At 43.6% G+C, this 18,343-nt stretch overlaps 1 protein-coding gene across 3 annotated transcripts in view; it reads left to right on the top strand.

Annotated features, from left to right (window-relative positions):
- SHISA6 (shisa family member 6) overlaps nt 1-18,343 on the top strand; it is a 263,181-nt gene that overhangs the window by 242,936 nt on the left and 1,902 nt on the right. For 2 of the 3 annotated variants that reach the window (XM_057716875.1, XM_057716873.1), the window contains one exon: nt 17,910-18,062. In XM_057716875.1, the coding sequence (XP_057572858.1) occupies nt 17,910-18,062 (153 nt within the window). Of the gene's footprint in view, nt 1-14,026; nt 14,084-17,909; nt 18,063-18,343 lie in introns of all 3 variants that reach the window. The other variant, XM_057716872.1, reaches the window with a different exon arrangement.

Below are 18,343 nucleotides of genomic sequence, written 5' to 3'. Positions count from 1 at the left end.
CCAGGCCTGGATGAGCCAAAGCTCTCCTGGAGAAGTGGATCCCAGCAGGTGGCAGGCAGCCCTCCCAGGGAGCCCCGAGTTTGTCTTTTTAAGGGAATCTGGCAGAAGACACATTGTTTTCCTGTGCGGGCATGACAACCCATGTGGGGCCGTTTTCTTCCCAGGCAGCACTGAAGATGACAATCTTTGCCAGAAGTGGGGAAGCAGAGCAGGCCCACGAGGGAGGGGCTGACATGAAGCCAGACTCTCAGGGGTGGGACCCCGGGGACCCCGAGTCAAAGCCTCTGAAGGGGAGGAGACGGAGGTGGAGGAGAGAGAATGGCCAGAAGCACAGGGATGGATGACCTCACAGTGCCACTGGCAACCAGCCAGTCATCTGGGGAGGAATCCCACCTTCCAACACCATGACTCCCAGGCCTGCCTCTCTGCATCGACCTTTTCATGCCACCAAGATGAAAAGGATGGTGCTGGAATGCATTAGAATGGCAACTAATCCTCAAGAAGAAGTGTGAAATGTGGGTTGGATTTGAGGTGGGGAAGGAGGGTGCCTTATTCCTGCACACACACTCATACGCCGACACGTACAAAATAGTACCACCCACACACTTGGCTACAGGCCCAGAGAAATGTGCCACTCTGAGCTGAAGCAGAGGGAGAAAACAAGAAGAGAGAAAGGAGGACAGGCAATCAAATACCATCGCCGTGGCCTCGTGCCCATCCTCCAGTGTCTCAAGAGTTGATCCATTGACTCGTTCATTCATCAACAAAGTGTACAAGTGCCTCAAGGGGCCCAGCCCAGGGAGGATGGTGTTAAGGTAGACACAAAAGAAGTACAATCATTCCCCACCTCCAGCAATGGTCAGTGTATTCATAGCTGGGGAGAAGGGCCCTACATGCAGAAGTATTGAATCATCTTGGAAAGAGTGAATGAATGAGACAGAGAAGTAAAAAAGCAAAACGATATATGATTAGGCACCACGATAGCAAATGGGGGCAGTCATAAAAGCTCCAGTTATCAGAAGGGCAAGGAACATCACTGCGCCCAGGAGGACCTGAGGATGACTTTATGCAGATGAAACTGGAGTTTTATCATCAGGGATTTGAAGGGTTTGGAGGAATAGAGGAGTGAAAGAGTGATTTAGGTGGAAGATGTTTTTGAGCAAAGCACTAAGGTCATGACAGGGCTTGAGAATAGCGGAGGGAAAACGAGTCGATATTAGTCACTGGTATGTTGGGGGAGATGAAATAGGCCTAGAAGATGGGCAGCTTTGAAAAGGCAGTGACATCTGCTGCATTTCTGAAAGCGTGGTCCAGATTCCAGCTGCAGACATACCACCCAGGATGCTTTTAAAAATGCTAATTCCTGGGGCCTGTCTCAGATCACCTAACTCACAATTCATAGAATGGGAGAGGGGTTCAATTTTTTTTAATGAATTCCTCAGGTCGTTCTTAGGTATAGTAGTTCAAAAGTCTTTGGTGTTAGGCGTCTAAGCTTTAATCTATTGGTAGTTTGTAATACTTAGAGGCTAAAGGCCAGGGTGCAATTGGCATTTAAGAAAGACTATTCTATACCACTCAACCATAAAAAAGAATGCAATTTTGCCATTTGCAGCAGCATGGATGTACTCAGAGGGCATTATGCTAAGTGAAATAAGTCAGACATATAATATCGCTTACGTGTGGAATCTGAAAAATAGAGCAAACTAGTGAATATAACATAAAAGAAGCAGACTCACAGATATAGAGAACAAACTGGTAATTACCAGTGGGGAGGTGGGGAGGTGCAAGATAGAGGTGAGGGAGTGGGAGGTACAAACCATTGGGTGTAAAATAGGCTCAAAGCTGTATTGTACAACACAAGGGACATAGCCAATATTTTGTAATAACTGTAAATGGAAAGTAACCTTTAAAAATTGTATAAAATAATTAAAAAAACAAAACAAAAAACTATTGTAGCAGGAATGCACAAGGTGGACCCAAAGGGGCAAAGACTGGAGGCGGGGAGGAAATTACGAGACTGTCATAGCAATTCCAGGGTGTGGGGATGAGACCCGAGACTTGAGAGTCTATAACCAATATGCATATTACCTCTGTTTTGTACTCTCAGGACCCCACTGATCACTTCATTGTTGATGTCTTTGGGTATGATTTGTACCCTGCAGCCTTCCTGTGACTCACTTGATGGAAACTGCTTTGGCTAAATCTATCACTGAATTCACATCGGGAATGTCCAGCACCAACCAAATCACTCTTCTTCTCTTTCACCCGCTCCCTCTTCCAACCACGCACATAAGCAAACACGCAGACACAGAACTGCATGCACACGCATGTAAGCACACAGTTTATTTGCTCCACAGAGAAAACCAGCCACTTGCCTTAGCAGTTTAACCAGACACCAATGTGAAGGAACTCCCTGCCGGCTCCAGCAGCTTCCACGGCTGCAGAGGCCGGGGGGCTGCAGGATCATCTGATTCTAAGAGACCTGTTCACCACGGGTGGTCCGCGCGGCAGCTCTTGGTGGGCAGAGGGCCCCACCTTGCTTCTCTGCTTCCTTCCAGCAGCCTTGGAGCGACGATGGAGATTGTTTTGTCACTTTACAGTCTTGTCAGCATATCGATCCCTGAGTCCTGAGCGCTAATTAATTGTTATGTTATCCAGCTCAATCCATCAGGAGGCCGACGGCCCTGACTGGGCACCGTGCCAAGGCCCGGGACTCCCTGAAGGAGGAGGGGGAGGGGGGGACTGGTAATTGAGGGAGCGGAGATGTGATCCGTTGATAAGTCCAAGGAGAGACAGGAAACCAAATCCAACAGACTGTACGCGCATCACTGTAGCGAGGAGCTCCAGGCAAATTCCTGGAACTGTCAGCCTCCCTACTCTTTGTACGGCACGCATTCTGCTGTTGACCCTCCCACATCAACACCTAGCTGCCCACACACCCCCAAACGCCATCCATTACCTAGAACACCATCTGCCCAAACCCCCGTAGACCATCTTCGGGATGTGGTAGAGTAGCATTTGTCAGAATGAGTTAGTGCATCTGTGTTGGACAGTTTTGCCGTTTGACCCCCCCCCCATATCGACTCCCCACCCTACTCAGTCTCCTAGGTGCTGACCTTTATGGATTGCTTCATGGGGATAGTTTGGTTCTATGGATTTTCGCCGGGTTTGGTAAACAGGGAATCCTGGCAAGAGATCAAAGGGATGGAGGAGAGTGAAGCTGGGAGACTTATTTTCCAGGCTACCTCCCGGCACATTCACGGGGGGCTGGCTTTGTCCCTCGCCCAAAGGTCAGGGGGCCCTATCTACATAGCTCTCTCTCACATGGGGCTGCAGAAGCCACTCCCTCCCTTTACCAGTCAGGCCAGCTTTGGATAAAGCACCCCCCTTACTAGTCCCAGGGCACTGTGCTATCCCTTATGGGTTTCTTACATCCTGCTCACACCTTTGAAAACAGTTCCTTTATTAAAGTCCCCTTAAAATAAAAAAAAACGGCCAAATACCTAATAAAATGGGTTATTTATGACTAGACTTCTTGGAGTTTTTAACACACATGGTGAATAGCCACAAGGAAGGATAGGATCCAAAAACTTATTGGACCCAGTACCACCCTCCATGCTCTATCCACCCCCAGATTTCAAAGCATTTCAGGGAAGCCAGGGTACACTGACAGCCACACGAGGGGCAGAGCCACTGGAAAATGCCCAGTTCTTTGGAACCCCTTCTGGAGAACACGAGGGAGGCTTGTAAACAGCACACGAGCTCCAGACAATGATGCACCAAGAAAGAATGCAAGTATGATTCCGTCCTTTGTCTGCCACCAACGCTGTGATCTTGGGCAGGTGACTTCACTTCTCTGGGCTTCTTTTCTCACCTTTAAAATGAGGTGCTGAGCTTGATCCATAGATTTTAAACGTGTAAACACTGGAACTGTCTCTCCAACTGAAATCTTAGGTGGAAGCCACATACAGAAGACAGGTGGAAACCAAGCTGCTCTGGGTGAGGCCAGGGTTGGGGCCACCGTGTAAAACATCATGCATGAGACTCTTGTCTCTTATATGTAGCCCTTGAGGCAATTCCAAGGCATCTACAAGATTTCTTGGAGCCAGTCTTGGAAACACTGTCCTAGAGGGACCCACACGTACCTGCTTTGATGTGAGTCTCAGGTGGTCTCCACATGGAATCAGTGTTGCCCCGTCCCCACCAAGAAGAGGTAGAGGGGGCCACTGAGCCCCCACTTATGGCAAAGCTTGCAAAAATCCCCATTCAGAATTTTCTCTTTATTTCTGAAAATATATCAGTTTTTAGCAACAAGTAATTCCCTTTATCTCAGGGTGGAGGAATTTTGGAACCTATTACGCCCTCCTAGGAAGTGTCTTCAATACCAAATGAATTTTCCCAGCCAATACTCTATTAAAATGTGTGAACAAGAATGGACACAGATCTCATTCTATCCCAATACAAAACATTCAGTCTAAAATGTATTTGGGATTTTACCAAAAGGTTTGAAAACACCTTTGAGCCACCTTGAGTCTAAGGACACAGCCAGAGCTCCCCTTTCTTCCCTACCTCCCACCAGTATCCTCTGTCTGAGCACCGAGGTTTCCAGGCTACTAGGGAGACTCCACCAGACTGATGGAGAAAAAGGAGCAGGAGCGTGATCAGAGAAAGTATCCGAAAACCCGGAGGAGGCAAGCCGAAGCCCAGGGAGAAGATGAGCAAATCCTCTCCCCATAAAACAACTACAAAGCTGGACAAAATTGATACAAGCAGCCATTGCAGCGCTCTGGAAACTGACCCAAAAGCATACAACCACCTGAGAAGTGTTTACTGTGAAAAACTGCTGAACTTCCTGTAGGAACAGTAAGAGTTTATGACATTCTTGCCTAGGACTTCTCCCAACCTCCCTGTAGATCACTCATCACAGAGTTTCTGCCAGGATGGGGCAGGCTGTGAGTACTGGCTACTATGCTACCGTTAGGTCAGGAGGGACCCTCTGGATTTGGAGTGTTGGGTGACACCCTTGCCCTCTCACCACATTAGAGGATCATCAGTATGTTAATGGCTGACTTCTCATCTGAAGCCATGGAGGCCAGAGGCAGTTGGAAAGACCCCTTTGAAGTGCTAAGAGAAAAACTATCAACCGAGGATTCTGAATCCAACAAAATTAACCTTCAGAAGTGAAGGTGAAATAAAGACATTCTCAGATAAACAAAGACAGAGAACATTCTCTGATAGCAGACCTGAATTACAAGAAACACCAAAGAAATTTCATGGGCTGAAAGGAAATGGGCACCAGACAGTAATTCAGATTCACAGGAAGAAATGTAGAACACCAGAAATGATACATACGTGATTAATGTGAGAGACTCAGCACACGTATTTTTCTCGTCTTCTCTTAACTTTTTGAAAAGACTTAAAATTTTGTGAATAATTTTAATACTGTAGTATTGGGTATAACATGTATACCTATGCATGGATAGATGATAGAAAGATAGATAGATAGATAGATAGATAGATAGATAGATAGATAGATAGATGATAGATAATATATATGACAATTACAGTACAGTGGGGGAGGGTTCACTGGAGCAATATTGAGGAAAGTTTCCACGTGCTACTGGAAATAAGTTAGTTCTAAAGAATGTAATGACTGAAGATGCATATTGGAATCCGTAGAGTGGCCAGTAAGAAAATAACTTTTAAATATAATAAAAATGTCAAAGGAATTAAAATAGATAGAGACATATCATGCTCATGGGTTGAAAGATTCAACAGAGTAAACATGACTATTTTCCCCAAATAATATACAAATTTGACACAATTCCTATCAACATCTTCACAAGATTTTTTGATAGAGACAATATTATTCTAAAATTTATACAGAAAGGCAAAAAAAAACCAACTAGAATAGCTAAAATAACTTTTAAAAGGAAAAATAAAGTGGAAGCAATCACTCTATTCAATTTCAAGAAATATCACATAGCCACAATAATCAAGACTGTCTGGTATTAGCAGAGGAGTAGACGTGTAGATCAGTGGTACAGAATAGAAAACCCAGAAATAGACCCACACAAATATGTTCAACTGACTTTATGACAAATTTGCAAAAGCAATTAAGTGGAGGAAAGAGAGACTTTTCAAAATACGATGCTGAAGCAACCGAACGTTGGATCTGCAAGCAAAAACCAAACAACAGCAAAAAGCCTTCAACCTGAGTCTTATACCTTATATATTAACTCCAAATGGGTCATGGACTCAAATGTAGACATAAAACTATAAAACACTTAAAAAGAAAGGAGAGACTTCCCTGGTGGCTCAGTGGTTAAGAACCCACCTGCCAATGCAGGGGACACGAGCTCGAGCCCTGGTCTGGGAAGATCCCACATGCCTTGGAGCAACTAAGCCCGTGCACCACAACTACTGAGCCCACATGCCACAACTATTGAAGCCTGCATGCCTAAAGCCTGTGCTCTGCAACAAGAGAAGCCACCGCAACGAGAAGCCTGCCCACCACAATGAAGAATAGCCCCTGCTCACTGCATCTAGAGAAAGCCCGCACGCAGCATGAAGACCCAACGCAGCCAAAAATAAATAAATAAATAAAATAATAAATAAATCTTAAAAAAAAAAGAAAGAAAGAAAGGAGAAAATCTTTGGGACCTAGGGCTAGGAAATGAGTTTTTAGACTTGACACCAAAAGCACAATCCAGAAAAGAAAAAAACTGATAAATTAGACTTCATCAAAATTTAAAGTTTTGTTCTGCAAAAGACCCTGTTAAAAGGATGACAAGATAGGCTTCAGCCTGGGAGAAAATATTTACAAACCATGTACCCTATAAATAACTGTTATCTGGCATATAAAAAGAATTCTCAAAATTTAACAGGAAAAGTGTAAACAAATCTGATTAGAAAGTAAGCAAAAGTAATCAAGAGACATTTCACTGAAGAAGATAAACAGATGGAAAATAAGCAGATGAAAAGATGTTTAACATTAGCCATTAGGGAGAGGCGAATTAAAACTACAATGAGATGTCACTCCATAGCTGTCATGGCTAAAAATGGCTAAGGAAAAAAATAGTGACAACACCCAATGATGGGAAGGATGTGGAAAAACTGGATCACTCATTCACTGTTGGTGGAAATGTAAAATGGTACCGCCACTCTGGAAAACAGTTTGGCAGATTCTTTAAAAAAAAAAAAAAGATGGGCTTCCCTGGTGGCACAGTGGTTGGGCATCCACCTGACAATGCAGGGGACACAGGTTTGGGCCCTGGTCCGGGAGGATCCCACATGCCATGGAGCAACTAGGCCCATGGGCCACGACTACTGAGCCCACGTGCCGCAACTACTGATGCCTGTGTTCTGCAACAAGAGAGGTCGCTACAGTGAGAAACCCACGCACCGCAACAAAGAGTAGCCCCTGCTCACCACAACTAGACAAAGCCCTTGCGCAGCAATGAAGACCCAATGCAGTCAAAAGTAAAATAAATAAATAAAAATAATAAAATAAATCTTTAAAAAAAAAAAAAGAAAGAAACATGCAGTTACTAAACAATCCAGCAACCACACTCCTAAGCATTTATCCCAGCTAAGGGAAGACTTATCTGGACACAAAAACCTTTGCATTAATGTTTATAGCAGCTCTATTCATAATATCATAAAATTGAAAACAACCCAGATGTCCTTCAACAGATGAATAGTTAAACTGTGGTATATCCACACCATGGAATATTTACTGCTCAGAAATAAAAAGGAATGAACTATTGATACATTACTGGTTGAGTCTCCAGAGAATTATGCTTGACGAAAAAAATCCAATCTCAAAATTACATACCATATGAGTCCATTCATATGACACTCTTGAAATGACAAAATTATAGAAATGATGGATAGGTTAATGGTTTCCAAGCGTTACTGAGGAGGTGGATGCAGAAAGGAAGTGGGTGTGGCTGTAAAAAGGCCACATGAGGAATCATTTCCGCCTCGTGATGAGAATGTTCCACACCTTGACTCTATTGGTGTCAATATTCTGGTTTCAATATAGTACTATAGTTTTGCAAAATGTTACTACTGGGGAAACTGGCTAAAGGATACATGAGATATCTGCATTGTTTCTTATAGTTGCATGTGAATCTACGATGATCTCAAATTTAAAATTTTAATTTTAGAAAACAGTACAATAAAGGCAACATTTACTTTGCTCACTAATCTCCAATTTGAGCAGGGCTCAGTGGGCATAGCTCGTCTCTGATCCACCTGTGTCAGCTTGGACACCTACAAGGCTGGGGGCTGGAACATCTGAGGTCACATGTCTGGTTGTTGGCGGATACCTGAGCTGGACCTGTCAGCTTTTATAGGCAGCCTTTGCACGTGGCCTGGACTTCCTTACAGTACGGTGGCTGGGACCCAAGGTTGACTGTGTGGAAAGAGAGAGAGCCAGGTGAAAGTCTTATCACCTTTTGCAACCCAGGTGTGGGAGGCATGCAGTGTTACTTCTGAAACACGATGCTCGTATTGAGGCAATCAGGAAGGCCCTGCAGTTGCATGGGGAAGAGAATATAGTCTATCTCATGGGGCAATGGGAAGCCTTTGGGAGGGCATGTGGGACTAAAAATATAACTGTCACCATTTTTTGTAAAATATGACGTGCCACGGTTTCTAAAGACTGACCTTCTCTCCTCCAAATCTACAAGACTGGCCATAGCTACCTAGTTACATGTCATTGGTCCAGCCATGCAGAGAGACCAAATCTCTCTCTTTTAATGGTTCCTAATATCTGGAGAAGGAGCTCCAATTGGCCCAAGTGAGTCAGGTATTCGTATCTAGTCAAATTATCCATGTCCTAGAGTTTGAGCTGTGTGGAGGGCATCAGGGTCACATGACATACATACAAGTGTAACAGGGAGATGGGGACAGAAGGACTCACTTTTAGCCATCAAGGCAACCCAGAAAGCACCAAAGCACATAGGTAAATTTTCTTAAAATTTTACGCTCTTGTCAAGAGACAAGCATAAAACAACATGACACAGACAGGTTACATACAAAAGGATAGGCAAAGTTTATCAGGCAAATGCAAACAAAAAGAAAGCTGGGTTGGCAATATAAATATCAGATCAAGCGGACTTAAAGGCAAAAAAAAAAAAGGCATTAAATAGGACAGAAAGGGTTATTTAATGTTGATAAAGGGTACAAGACACAAAGAAGACATAAGCACCGGGAGCTTTTTTTGAGCTGAACACTGTAACTATGAAATATGTAAAACCAATTCTATAACAAATTCAAAGAGAAAATGACAGGACCCAACAGTAGTGGGAGAGCTGGAGATACTTCCCTCAGTCTTTGACAGATTAAGTAGGCAAAGAATGAGTTAGGATAGAGAGGAACTGAATGATATATTTTATGTGTCTGACTTAATAGATAGATGTCAATTTTATACTCTATGAGAAGAAAATAATACCTTTTCTCTAAGAACTCATGAAACATTCACAAAAAATTGATCATATATTGGTCCACAAAAGAAACCTCAATAAATTCCCCAAAGCAGAAATTGTACAAGCCCTGTTTTATGACCTCAATACAATAAAACAAAATTAATGGCAAAAGTTCAAACCGACAAACCCAAACACTTTGAAATTTAACAACACTCGGCTTCAGAAATCTTGGGTCAGAGAGAAAATCAAGGCTGTAATTACAGATCATTTAGGACTTAACAGCAACAAGAATATTGCATATCAACGCTTGTGGGATTATGCCAGAGAAAAATCAGAGCTAAAGACCCGACACTGTTGACAGAAAAGAGTACAAATAAATGGACTAAAGATTCAAGCTCAAAAATTTAGAAAAGAATAACAAACCAAACCAAAGAAAATTAGGAGGCAGGGATTAACAAATATAAAAGCATAAAATCATGATTTGAAGGGGAAAAAAAACCTGATATGTCAAGAGGTAGTTGTTTGAAAAAGAACAAGAATGGGAATAAATTGCTAATCCAGAAAGTGTTAACATGGAACATTAAGAATGAGAAAAGACTGAACTCAGTGACAAGAACAAGGACGCAGATACAGAGAATGGACTGGAGAACTCGAGGTATGGGAGGGGGCGGGGGGTGAAGGGGAAACTGAGACGAAGCGAGAGAGTAGCACAGACATATATATACTACCAACTGTAAAATAGATAGTCAGTGGGAAGTTGTTGTATAACAAAGGGAGTCCAACTTGAGGATGGAAGATGCCTTAGAGGACTGGGGCGGGGAGGGTAGGGGGGACTCGGGGGGGGGGGAGTCAAGGAAGGGAGGGAATACGGGGATATGTGTATAAAAACAGATGATTGAACTTGGTGTACCCCCCCCCAAAAAAAAAAAGAATGAGAAAAGGAATATAATTTCCTGTACAGAGTGTTTTTTCGAGGGAATGTTGTGGTTTTAATCTAATAAAGTTTCAAATGTTCAATGGCTTTCAGAAAAATAGAAATTACAAACTGAAGGTAGAATTAGAAAATGAATGAAGCAATCATGAATCAATGAATCAATACACAAGGAAAATGTTGCCGAGTATGAGAGGCAGGATACCTGAGGCTGGGGGCTCTAGTGCCAGCCTGCCTGCATTTGCATCCCAGCCTCACCTGTCAGGCAAATTATTCAACCTCTCCAAACCTCAGTTCCCTTCATGCTAAATTGGTGATGATAACATCTATCTCTCAAAGGTGTTGTTGTGCAGCCAGTGAAATAACAAGCTAACCCCCTACCACTGTGCAAAAAGGACTCCCCAAAAGATACCATGCATTTTTATTATTGCCTTCCTTCAAACTTTCAAAAAACAGCTCTTTCATATGTTCTATTAATAGTTCCAAGGCATACAGAAAGATGAACCGTATGCATTTGATTTTACAAAATCATTATCTTGATACAAAAACCTGCCATGTTAGCACCAGAAAATGCAAATTTTCTTTATGAATACATAGAAATTAAATAAGATATATGCAAATAGGATCCAGTGTTGTAATGAAAGAATAAGACACAAAAGTCAAATGAGGTATTTCCTAGGAATAGACGAATAGTTCCATATGAGGAAATCCATTAACCCACCTCATCACATCATCAGACAACTGGCAGTGTGCTGACCAAGAAATGCTGCTTTTAGTTATTTGCTTAAAGAAATAAGACATGGACAAAGAGTTGTGTGCAAGGTTGTTTGGTGCAAATTTATTGAACTTTTAAACAATCTAAATACACACTAATAGGTTAATAGGGGAATATATATATATATATATAATAAACATATTATGCTTACGTTATATATAGAAATATACAATGGACTATTCTATAGCAAGGACTATTGTGAAATCATATAAAAGATTATTTCAAAACATGAAAATATATTCAAGACATGTTGTCCACTAAGTATACAGGAAACAGATTAAAGGTAGTCTGTGCTTCCTTACATATGTGGAAACTACACATATTTATCTGTGTGTATACACATACATGTATGAACATTTATGTTGTTTCTTTTGCTACTATCGAAATGCTACAATGAATAAATAACCTTATGCATTTGTTATTTCGTACAAGTGTGAGGATCAAATCACCATATTTTCTCCACCTTAAGCATTGTGATCTAATTCTTGTGCAAAATGAAAAATGCAAATGGTTATTCATTGCAATGTTAAATGTGTGCGTGTATGTATGTAAACATATACAAAGTAATGCATAAGGGGAGAGAAACAAAATAAAATATAACAAAATGTCACAATGGTTATTTTAGGATGGTTTAATTTTTCACTTCTATACTTTAAATTTTTTTCCTTAATGACAATATATGAAAAAAAATCAAATGCTAGCAAAACATTTGAAGCGAGATTCAAACAAAAGGAAAAGCCCTGCGCTTGTAAACCACATATCTAAATTCAAAACATTTATCCTGTTTGTAAACTTGTTTGTAAAAAAAAATTATAAGAACTACTTCAAGTAGGATATTTAAGGAGTTTTTTTACAGTGTCTGCAAATCAGTAGGTCAATAATGTATATTCAAATGAAAATCATTGCGAATATTAGTTTAAAAATGTATGTGAAAGTGATTAGCACAGAGCCTGGGGCATAGCTGGTTACCAGGAATTATTAAAGATGAACCTGAATCATCTCCCTTTCCCAGTGACACCTAGATTCTGAAATGGAAGATTAGAAGTATTTCTAACTGCCATACTCCACCATTAAACTCGGGTTCTCTCATTTCTTGCAACTGTTTATTTCATGCTGCATACTGTTTAAAAACAAATAAACTGAATAATAATAATAACAATAAAAAACAATGAAACTGGTTTTCTCCTTGCTTCCGGAGAACAAGCAGAACAAATCTATCCTTGATCTCTCTTCTTAGATTCTCTCTTCTTGCTTAAATCCAGATCTAGGATAGAACTGATTCAGCATTTGGCAAATAGTTTTTTCCTGGATATAACTTAATATTCTGTTCTGGGAACAGAGAATATCTTCATGTGAGAAATGCTGGCTTACTGCCCAAACCTACACCCCACAGGATAGAGTTCATGACTATTTAAAGACCCTGGTCTGAACCAAAGGAATGATATAAATGATTCCATTGGTATGGGAAATTTTGTCTGGTAGGAGCACACAGGATGATTTGTCTTGGAAATTGCCAGAGACTAGAACTAAGGGAAATATGAACAAAAAGATCTATTGTGAGCCTGGATTTAGGAGATGGCCAGAGGAAGAGGATTTGGGGACTCACTGGATGGATTTGGAGGATGAAGGGAGGGAAATGGTGAATGAGGACTGAAGTTTTGCTTTCCCAGCCCATGGACCACTAGTACCATGGACAGAGCTTGAGCACTGGCGAATAAGATGACGAGCTCACTTTGGGGCAGGGATGCCCACAAGCAGTTTAAAATCTAACCCTGCATACCAGATGGACCTCAAACTAGAAGTGTAGACTTGAGACCTCTCAATCTGGGCAAGAAGGTAGAGCCCAAGTCTTCATGAAGACCTCTGAGCCTTATGGAGCACTAGTATTTAGAGAATAAAAGAGAAAAAAGGATCTAGTGAGAGTTTAAGAATGAGAACCCAGAGGGTATAAAGCCAAAAGTAGGAAAGATGCTTTCATCTAGGAAATGGAGGCAGATCTAGACCGAAGAGGATGGCAGAGCTGTGACCCAAGATTTAGATAAACTAAAACTAAGACCTCATGGCTCCCCTTTCCCTTGCTTTAGTTGAAATTAGATGCATGCACCAACAAAAAACAAAAACACAATGTCGAATTGAAGCAATAATACAATGTTGAATTGTGCTTTAGTGGTAAGCCAAAACTTCATTCATTTTTAGAAGCCCTTAGAATGCCATGAACTCCTGGCTTTAACAACTATGACTCAATTAATTTTGTGGCTTGTTCAATCAATGAGGACTTTTGCGTTATTAATTAAAACCAATGCTTTTGAAATATTGGGCTGTGTCACTTATAGGTAGGACAGAGCCTAGAACCCAGGACTCTGGATCCCAGGCAGTGGGCGGTTCATGTCAGCTTGCCACATCTCAGGATGCACCCAGACACCTGTGTATAAAGACCTGGGACAAATTAAAGCCCCATAAGGTGTCAGCACCTAGAGTTTGGGCATCCTCTTCCTGGTTAACTATACCTGAACCCCCTCCCAGCAAAAAAGGGTCTATTTCTCCTGTCCAGTGCTCTATCTCATGTATGTGTGTTTGCCAAATGTCCCCTAGTCTCCATCCTTCTCCTCCTCCGCCCCAACAAAGCCTCTATTGCTGGTCAGCCAGATCGGCAGATGTGGGTGGGTCACCATGGTGACAGAGGAAGCCCTAATGCAGAAGGAGAGAGACAGAAACAGCAGAGGAAGGACCCTGCCCTGTTTCTAGGGTAGCCAAAGTTCTCAGCTTTTTAGAAGTGCTTCCTTTGACTCAGAGAAGCATAGTAGAGGTCAAGAAAGGTGCTGCTATGTTGGAGAGCCCGCGGAATTCCTGAACTCTTCTTTAAAAATTTTTTTCTGTGATTTTCAGGTGATCATCAGTATAACCATCCGATTTTAAGCAGCGCTACCCAGACCCCTACACATGGTGAGAGATGATTGAGAGCGTTCTGCATTCCATCCTCATTCCAAGTGGCTCCATCCTAGCTACTGATGCCTATAATGGCATCAAACGTGGTCACTGGTTCACTGAAGCTAAGGAGGTGTAAGGAGGCAGGTACCCGCCCTCCTCCAGGGCCACAATGCCTCACTCTCACTTTTAGACCATTGTCCCCCTAGCATCTGTCTCTGATATCAGAGTGATCTTCTGCCAAGAAAGGGAAAGAGTAAGCCCCTTTCTTAACCCATTTCACTTGCAATCTCGATCACTTCTTGCAGCCATAAACTCCATGTGTCCACAGCAAGGAATGAACACTCTCCTTTGCCCAAGGCTACTCGTGGTACCATTTAGGAATGACATGAGATGTGGAAAACCCTATTGATCCTCCCCAAACTAATTAAGATATAATAAAACTCAAAACCCAACTGGATGACTTGAGTTTTATTTAGCCTCTTGGCAGGGCAAGAACCTGAAGGTTGCAGAGCACAGGTGTGTCAGCAAAGTGCTAAAGGGTTACAAAACCATGTTTCCCTCTTAGGTTTTAACATCTTCCCACCAGATCACAACTTAACATTTGGAACTGCAACAAAAAACTATTTTTGGTACATGCTCAAAATTTGATAGAATATAAGACAGCCATGTAAATTGTGAGCTATCAGTCATTCTTCTGCCTTTGCTGTGAAAGAGTGGAAACATCATTAAATTTTAGTGAAAGAGAAACTCAAAACAAAGATAAATTCTGCAGCTCACCTGACAGGGAGACCTACCCCTCTCATGTCAGACTCTGCTCTGTTTCTGCATTATAATTCGGAGAACAAAAGTGGACTATTTTGATGTCCCCCTCCAGTGGAAAGGGGGCTCCTCGTGGAAATATGTGATGAAAGCAACAGTTTAGTAAGGTGTTTCAGTTTGCGGGGTCTAGGGAAAATTAGAACTAGGAGGAACTGGAGAGATCAGTTAAAAGAAGCTGTTATCAGTGGTGATGTTGACAGTGGGGAGAGAGAAGGGTTCAGATACGAACCATTTTGGAGAAGGAACTGGGAAAACTTATTTACCAACTGAATATGGCTGATGAGAGTCAATCATGAGTAAAATGGAGAGCCACGATCAATTAGAAGAATGGAGGGTCTTATTAACACAATGTAAGGAATCGGGAAAGCAGTCAGTGTACTGAGGATGGAGCTGCTGACGGTGAGCTTGGGTCTGGACACCAAGAGCTGGTTATGACTGTAGGATTTGCAAGAAAAATCACTCAACAGGCAGCTAGAAATGCAGTCATGAAGTCTGGAGGGAGATGACAGCTGAGGATGTAAGTTATGCTTTGGAAGCAGTAACAGAAGCCTTGGGAGCAGGGGCAATCTGTGCAAGAAGGCTGAAAGAGAAAAGCAGCAGGCAGAAGCAGAGAGCCTGGGGGATGCCCATGGTGATGAAGCAGCAGCAGGAAGAGGAGCCAGAAAAGGCAAGCGAGGATGCTCTGCTTGCTCAGTACCATTCTGAAAGAGTAACTATGAGCTGGTTTTCCCTGGAAGAAGCCGACGCAAGCACAGCCTCCTGAATACAAAAGGAGGAACCACTCTCCCTTCCTCCTCTTCCTGTCTTCTTTTTCTATCTGGTGTGAGGAGATGAGAGTAGATGAGACCCAATCCCTGCCCTTGAACACCTCACAGCCTAGTGGAAGCAGGGTTTTCTCTGCATTCCTTCCCTGAATGTTACACTTTTCCCAGAAACTGGCAGAGCAACTCTCAAGAGAGGAGGCGGCCTGTGTCTACTTGATTAGCCAACGAGCATTAACTGGATCCTTATTTTGGGCCAAGCACTAAGAAGGCATCAGAAAAATTGGAAAGCAAGACTTCTGCTGTCAAGGAGATTGCAGTCTTTGGAGATCAACAAGACTAACTCAAGTCAAATGACTAGAGACCACATAGACACTAAACTGGATGGTATTGACCAGAAGAGAAGTACGGGCTTGGAGACCAGATGTCACTCTGGGCTGAAAAGATGTGATGTTGTCACAGCAAAGAGTCTTGGGGGAAGGGAGACTCTGGATCGAGGAAGAGTGGGGATGGGCATTGCCATAGGAGAGAGAGCATGAGCAAGGGGGCAGGGGCATCACGGTGGAGGCAGAAAGCAAGGAAGGGCTGCCTTGGCTCAGTGGCAGGTTTTGGAGAACAGTGAGGGATAAGAGCATCCAGAAATGTTGCATTTGGAAGTGGGTGAGCTGAGTGATGCCCTCGGTGGGTGTATGATGCCAACAGGCAGAGGGAAGTTTGTTCTTCTCCAACATGGCCAAAGTGAAGAAACAAGAGCTAAAGGGCTGGTGGCTATTACCCAGCTCTGGGTAGCAGTGCTCTCGGCTTCCTACCCACTCCACTTCCTGGTGTCTGTCCTGATCCATGCCAGGGAGGCTCTTTCTGTACAGCGTGTTCTGATCACTCAGGGATGAAGAGCATCCCCCACCCCCTCACATATGTACCATACTGGCGTGAACACCAGCTCATTGGCTGGGCTCCCCGGGCTCTATCCCCAATGTTGGGGGTATCAGTGAAGGCAGGAAGGGACAGAGAAGCCAGGAGTTCCCTGTATTGAGACTGCCCTTGGACCAAGCCTAGGAATGCTTCTCTTAGTCCCATGATTCACAGCACCCTCCTTGCCAAGAGGCATGTGGAGACACAGACATCTGACACCTTTGTCCAAAGTTAGAGCATGACCTTTCTTGGGTGTCCCAAACCAAGAGGATCGAGGGATGATGTGAGAGACACCCAGCTGCCTCATTTCTGGGAATGGTACCACTGTCTTCCCCAGAGATACCTGTTGACTTCTTGCTGTGCTTCAAGTCGGTCAAGCACCATGGCATGCTTGTCTTCCTTCCCTGGATCTCTATTCGTTTTTATCCCCCATGTTCATGGCCACTCAGCACCCATACTTGCATCTCCTCTCTCCCTGCAACTCCTGTGTTATTCCTAATCTGGCCCCCAGATCCCAGCTCATTCACCTCAATAGTCATTCACCTCACTTCTCTTTGGTCTTTTCTTCCATGTCTTCCCCCCTCCTTTTTCCCAGGTCTGGCACTGAATAACTCTCCCTTCTCTCTCTTAGACTTTGGAATCTCAAGGCTCTATCTCAAGGGATGGAGGGAGAAAAATGGAACGATGCTCTGGGCATTTTGCCCACATTCTTTCCTCCAGCAGCTCAGGGATGGCTAAGGGGGTTTTGGAGAAAGGAGTTGGAATTAGAGGAAATGGCTTTGTAGCTCACAGTGGCTTGTCAGTTGCAGGGCTTGGAGAAGCCAAAGGTGGAAGGAGCAGTGTGAGAGGTGAAATGACCCCACGGACAGTGTGGGTTGGAGTTTCAGTGGAGCTGGGTCCTGGACCCAGTCCTACGGGTATGCAGACAACATCAGTCACTCCACCTCCTTCAAACTCAGATTTTTCTGAGCTTGAGAGCTAGTTTGCCTAAAGCTCTTAGGGAAAAGATAGTTTCATGCGGAAATAAATGATTTTATGACCGCCTCCCTCATCTCCATCGGGCTTACATTTTCATCAGACAGCCCAGTGATGTACCTGGGGGAAGAGTTTGCCATTCAAGGAAGGGTAACCTGCCATCATGGCCAGTGCAGCCAAAAAACACCTGCGCCCTGGCCTGCTGGCAACTGAAGCTGGGCAGTGAGGGAGACTGAGTCACTAGCATCACGTGTCCTAGCACAAGGGGCCAGGAAAGCAGGATGGGGAAGAGAGATGGAACCTGGACACTTCCCTCCTGCCTGCCCCCCAGCCTTTGTCCCCACTAACGCCACGACCCCTCCCTTCTTTTGCAGAGAAGCCTCGGATGAACAACATCCTGACGTCGGCCACCGAGCCCTATGACCTCTCCTTCTCCCGCTCCTTCCAGAACTTGGCCCACCTGCCCCCGTCCTACGAGTCCGCAGTAAAGACCCACCCCAGCAAGTACTCATCCCTGAAGAGGCTAAGTAAGTGGGGTTTTCCTGGGGCTGGGGTATGCCTCTGGTGCCTCCACGACATCTTCCTGGGTCTCACTCTCTTGCTTTGCACCTGAGGGCACGGGGGTGGTGTCCCAAGAATAAAGAGTAAGGTGTAGCATGGCAGAAGAGCACAAGCGCCTGATTTCTGCTCTTTGTGGCTGAGTGTGTCCTCTCCCTGGGTAGAATGGTGGCCATGGCATCCTCAGGTCCACACTCCCATGGGAGACAGTGCTTCATCTCAGGCACCAGTTTAACTACAAGAGAAAGCC

Source organism: Hippopotamus amphibius, chromosome 17 (assembly GCF_030028045.1).
Source record: "Hippopotamus amphibius kiboko isolate mHipAmp2 chromosome 17, mHipAmp2.hap2, whole genome shotgun sequence".
Taxonomy (NCBI): domain Eukaryota; kingdom Metazoa; phylum Chordata; class Mammalia; order Artiodactyla; family Hippopotamidae; genus Hippopotamus; species Hippopotamus amphibius.
The sequence above is the reverse complement of the archived record's forward strand: the minus strand, read 5'-3'. Positions and strand labels throughout refer to the sequence as shown.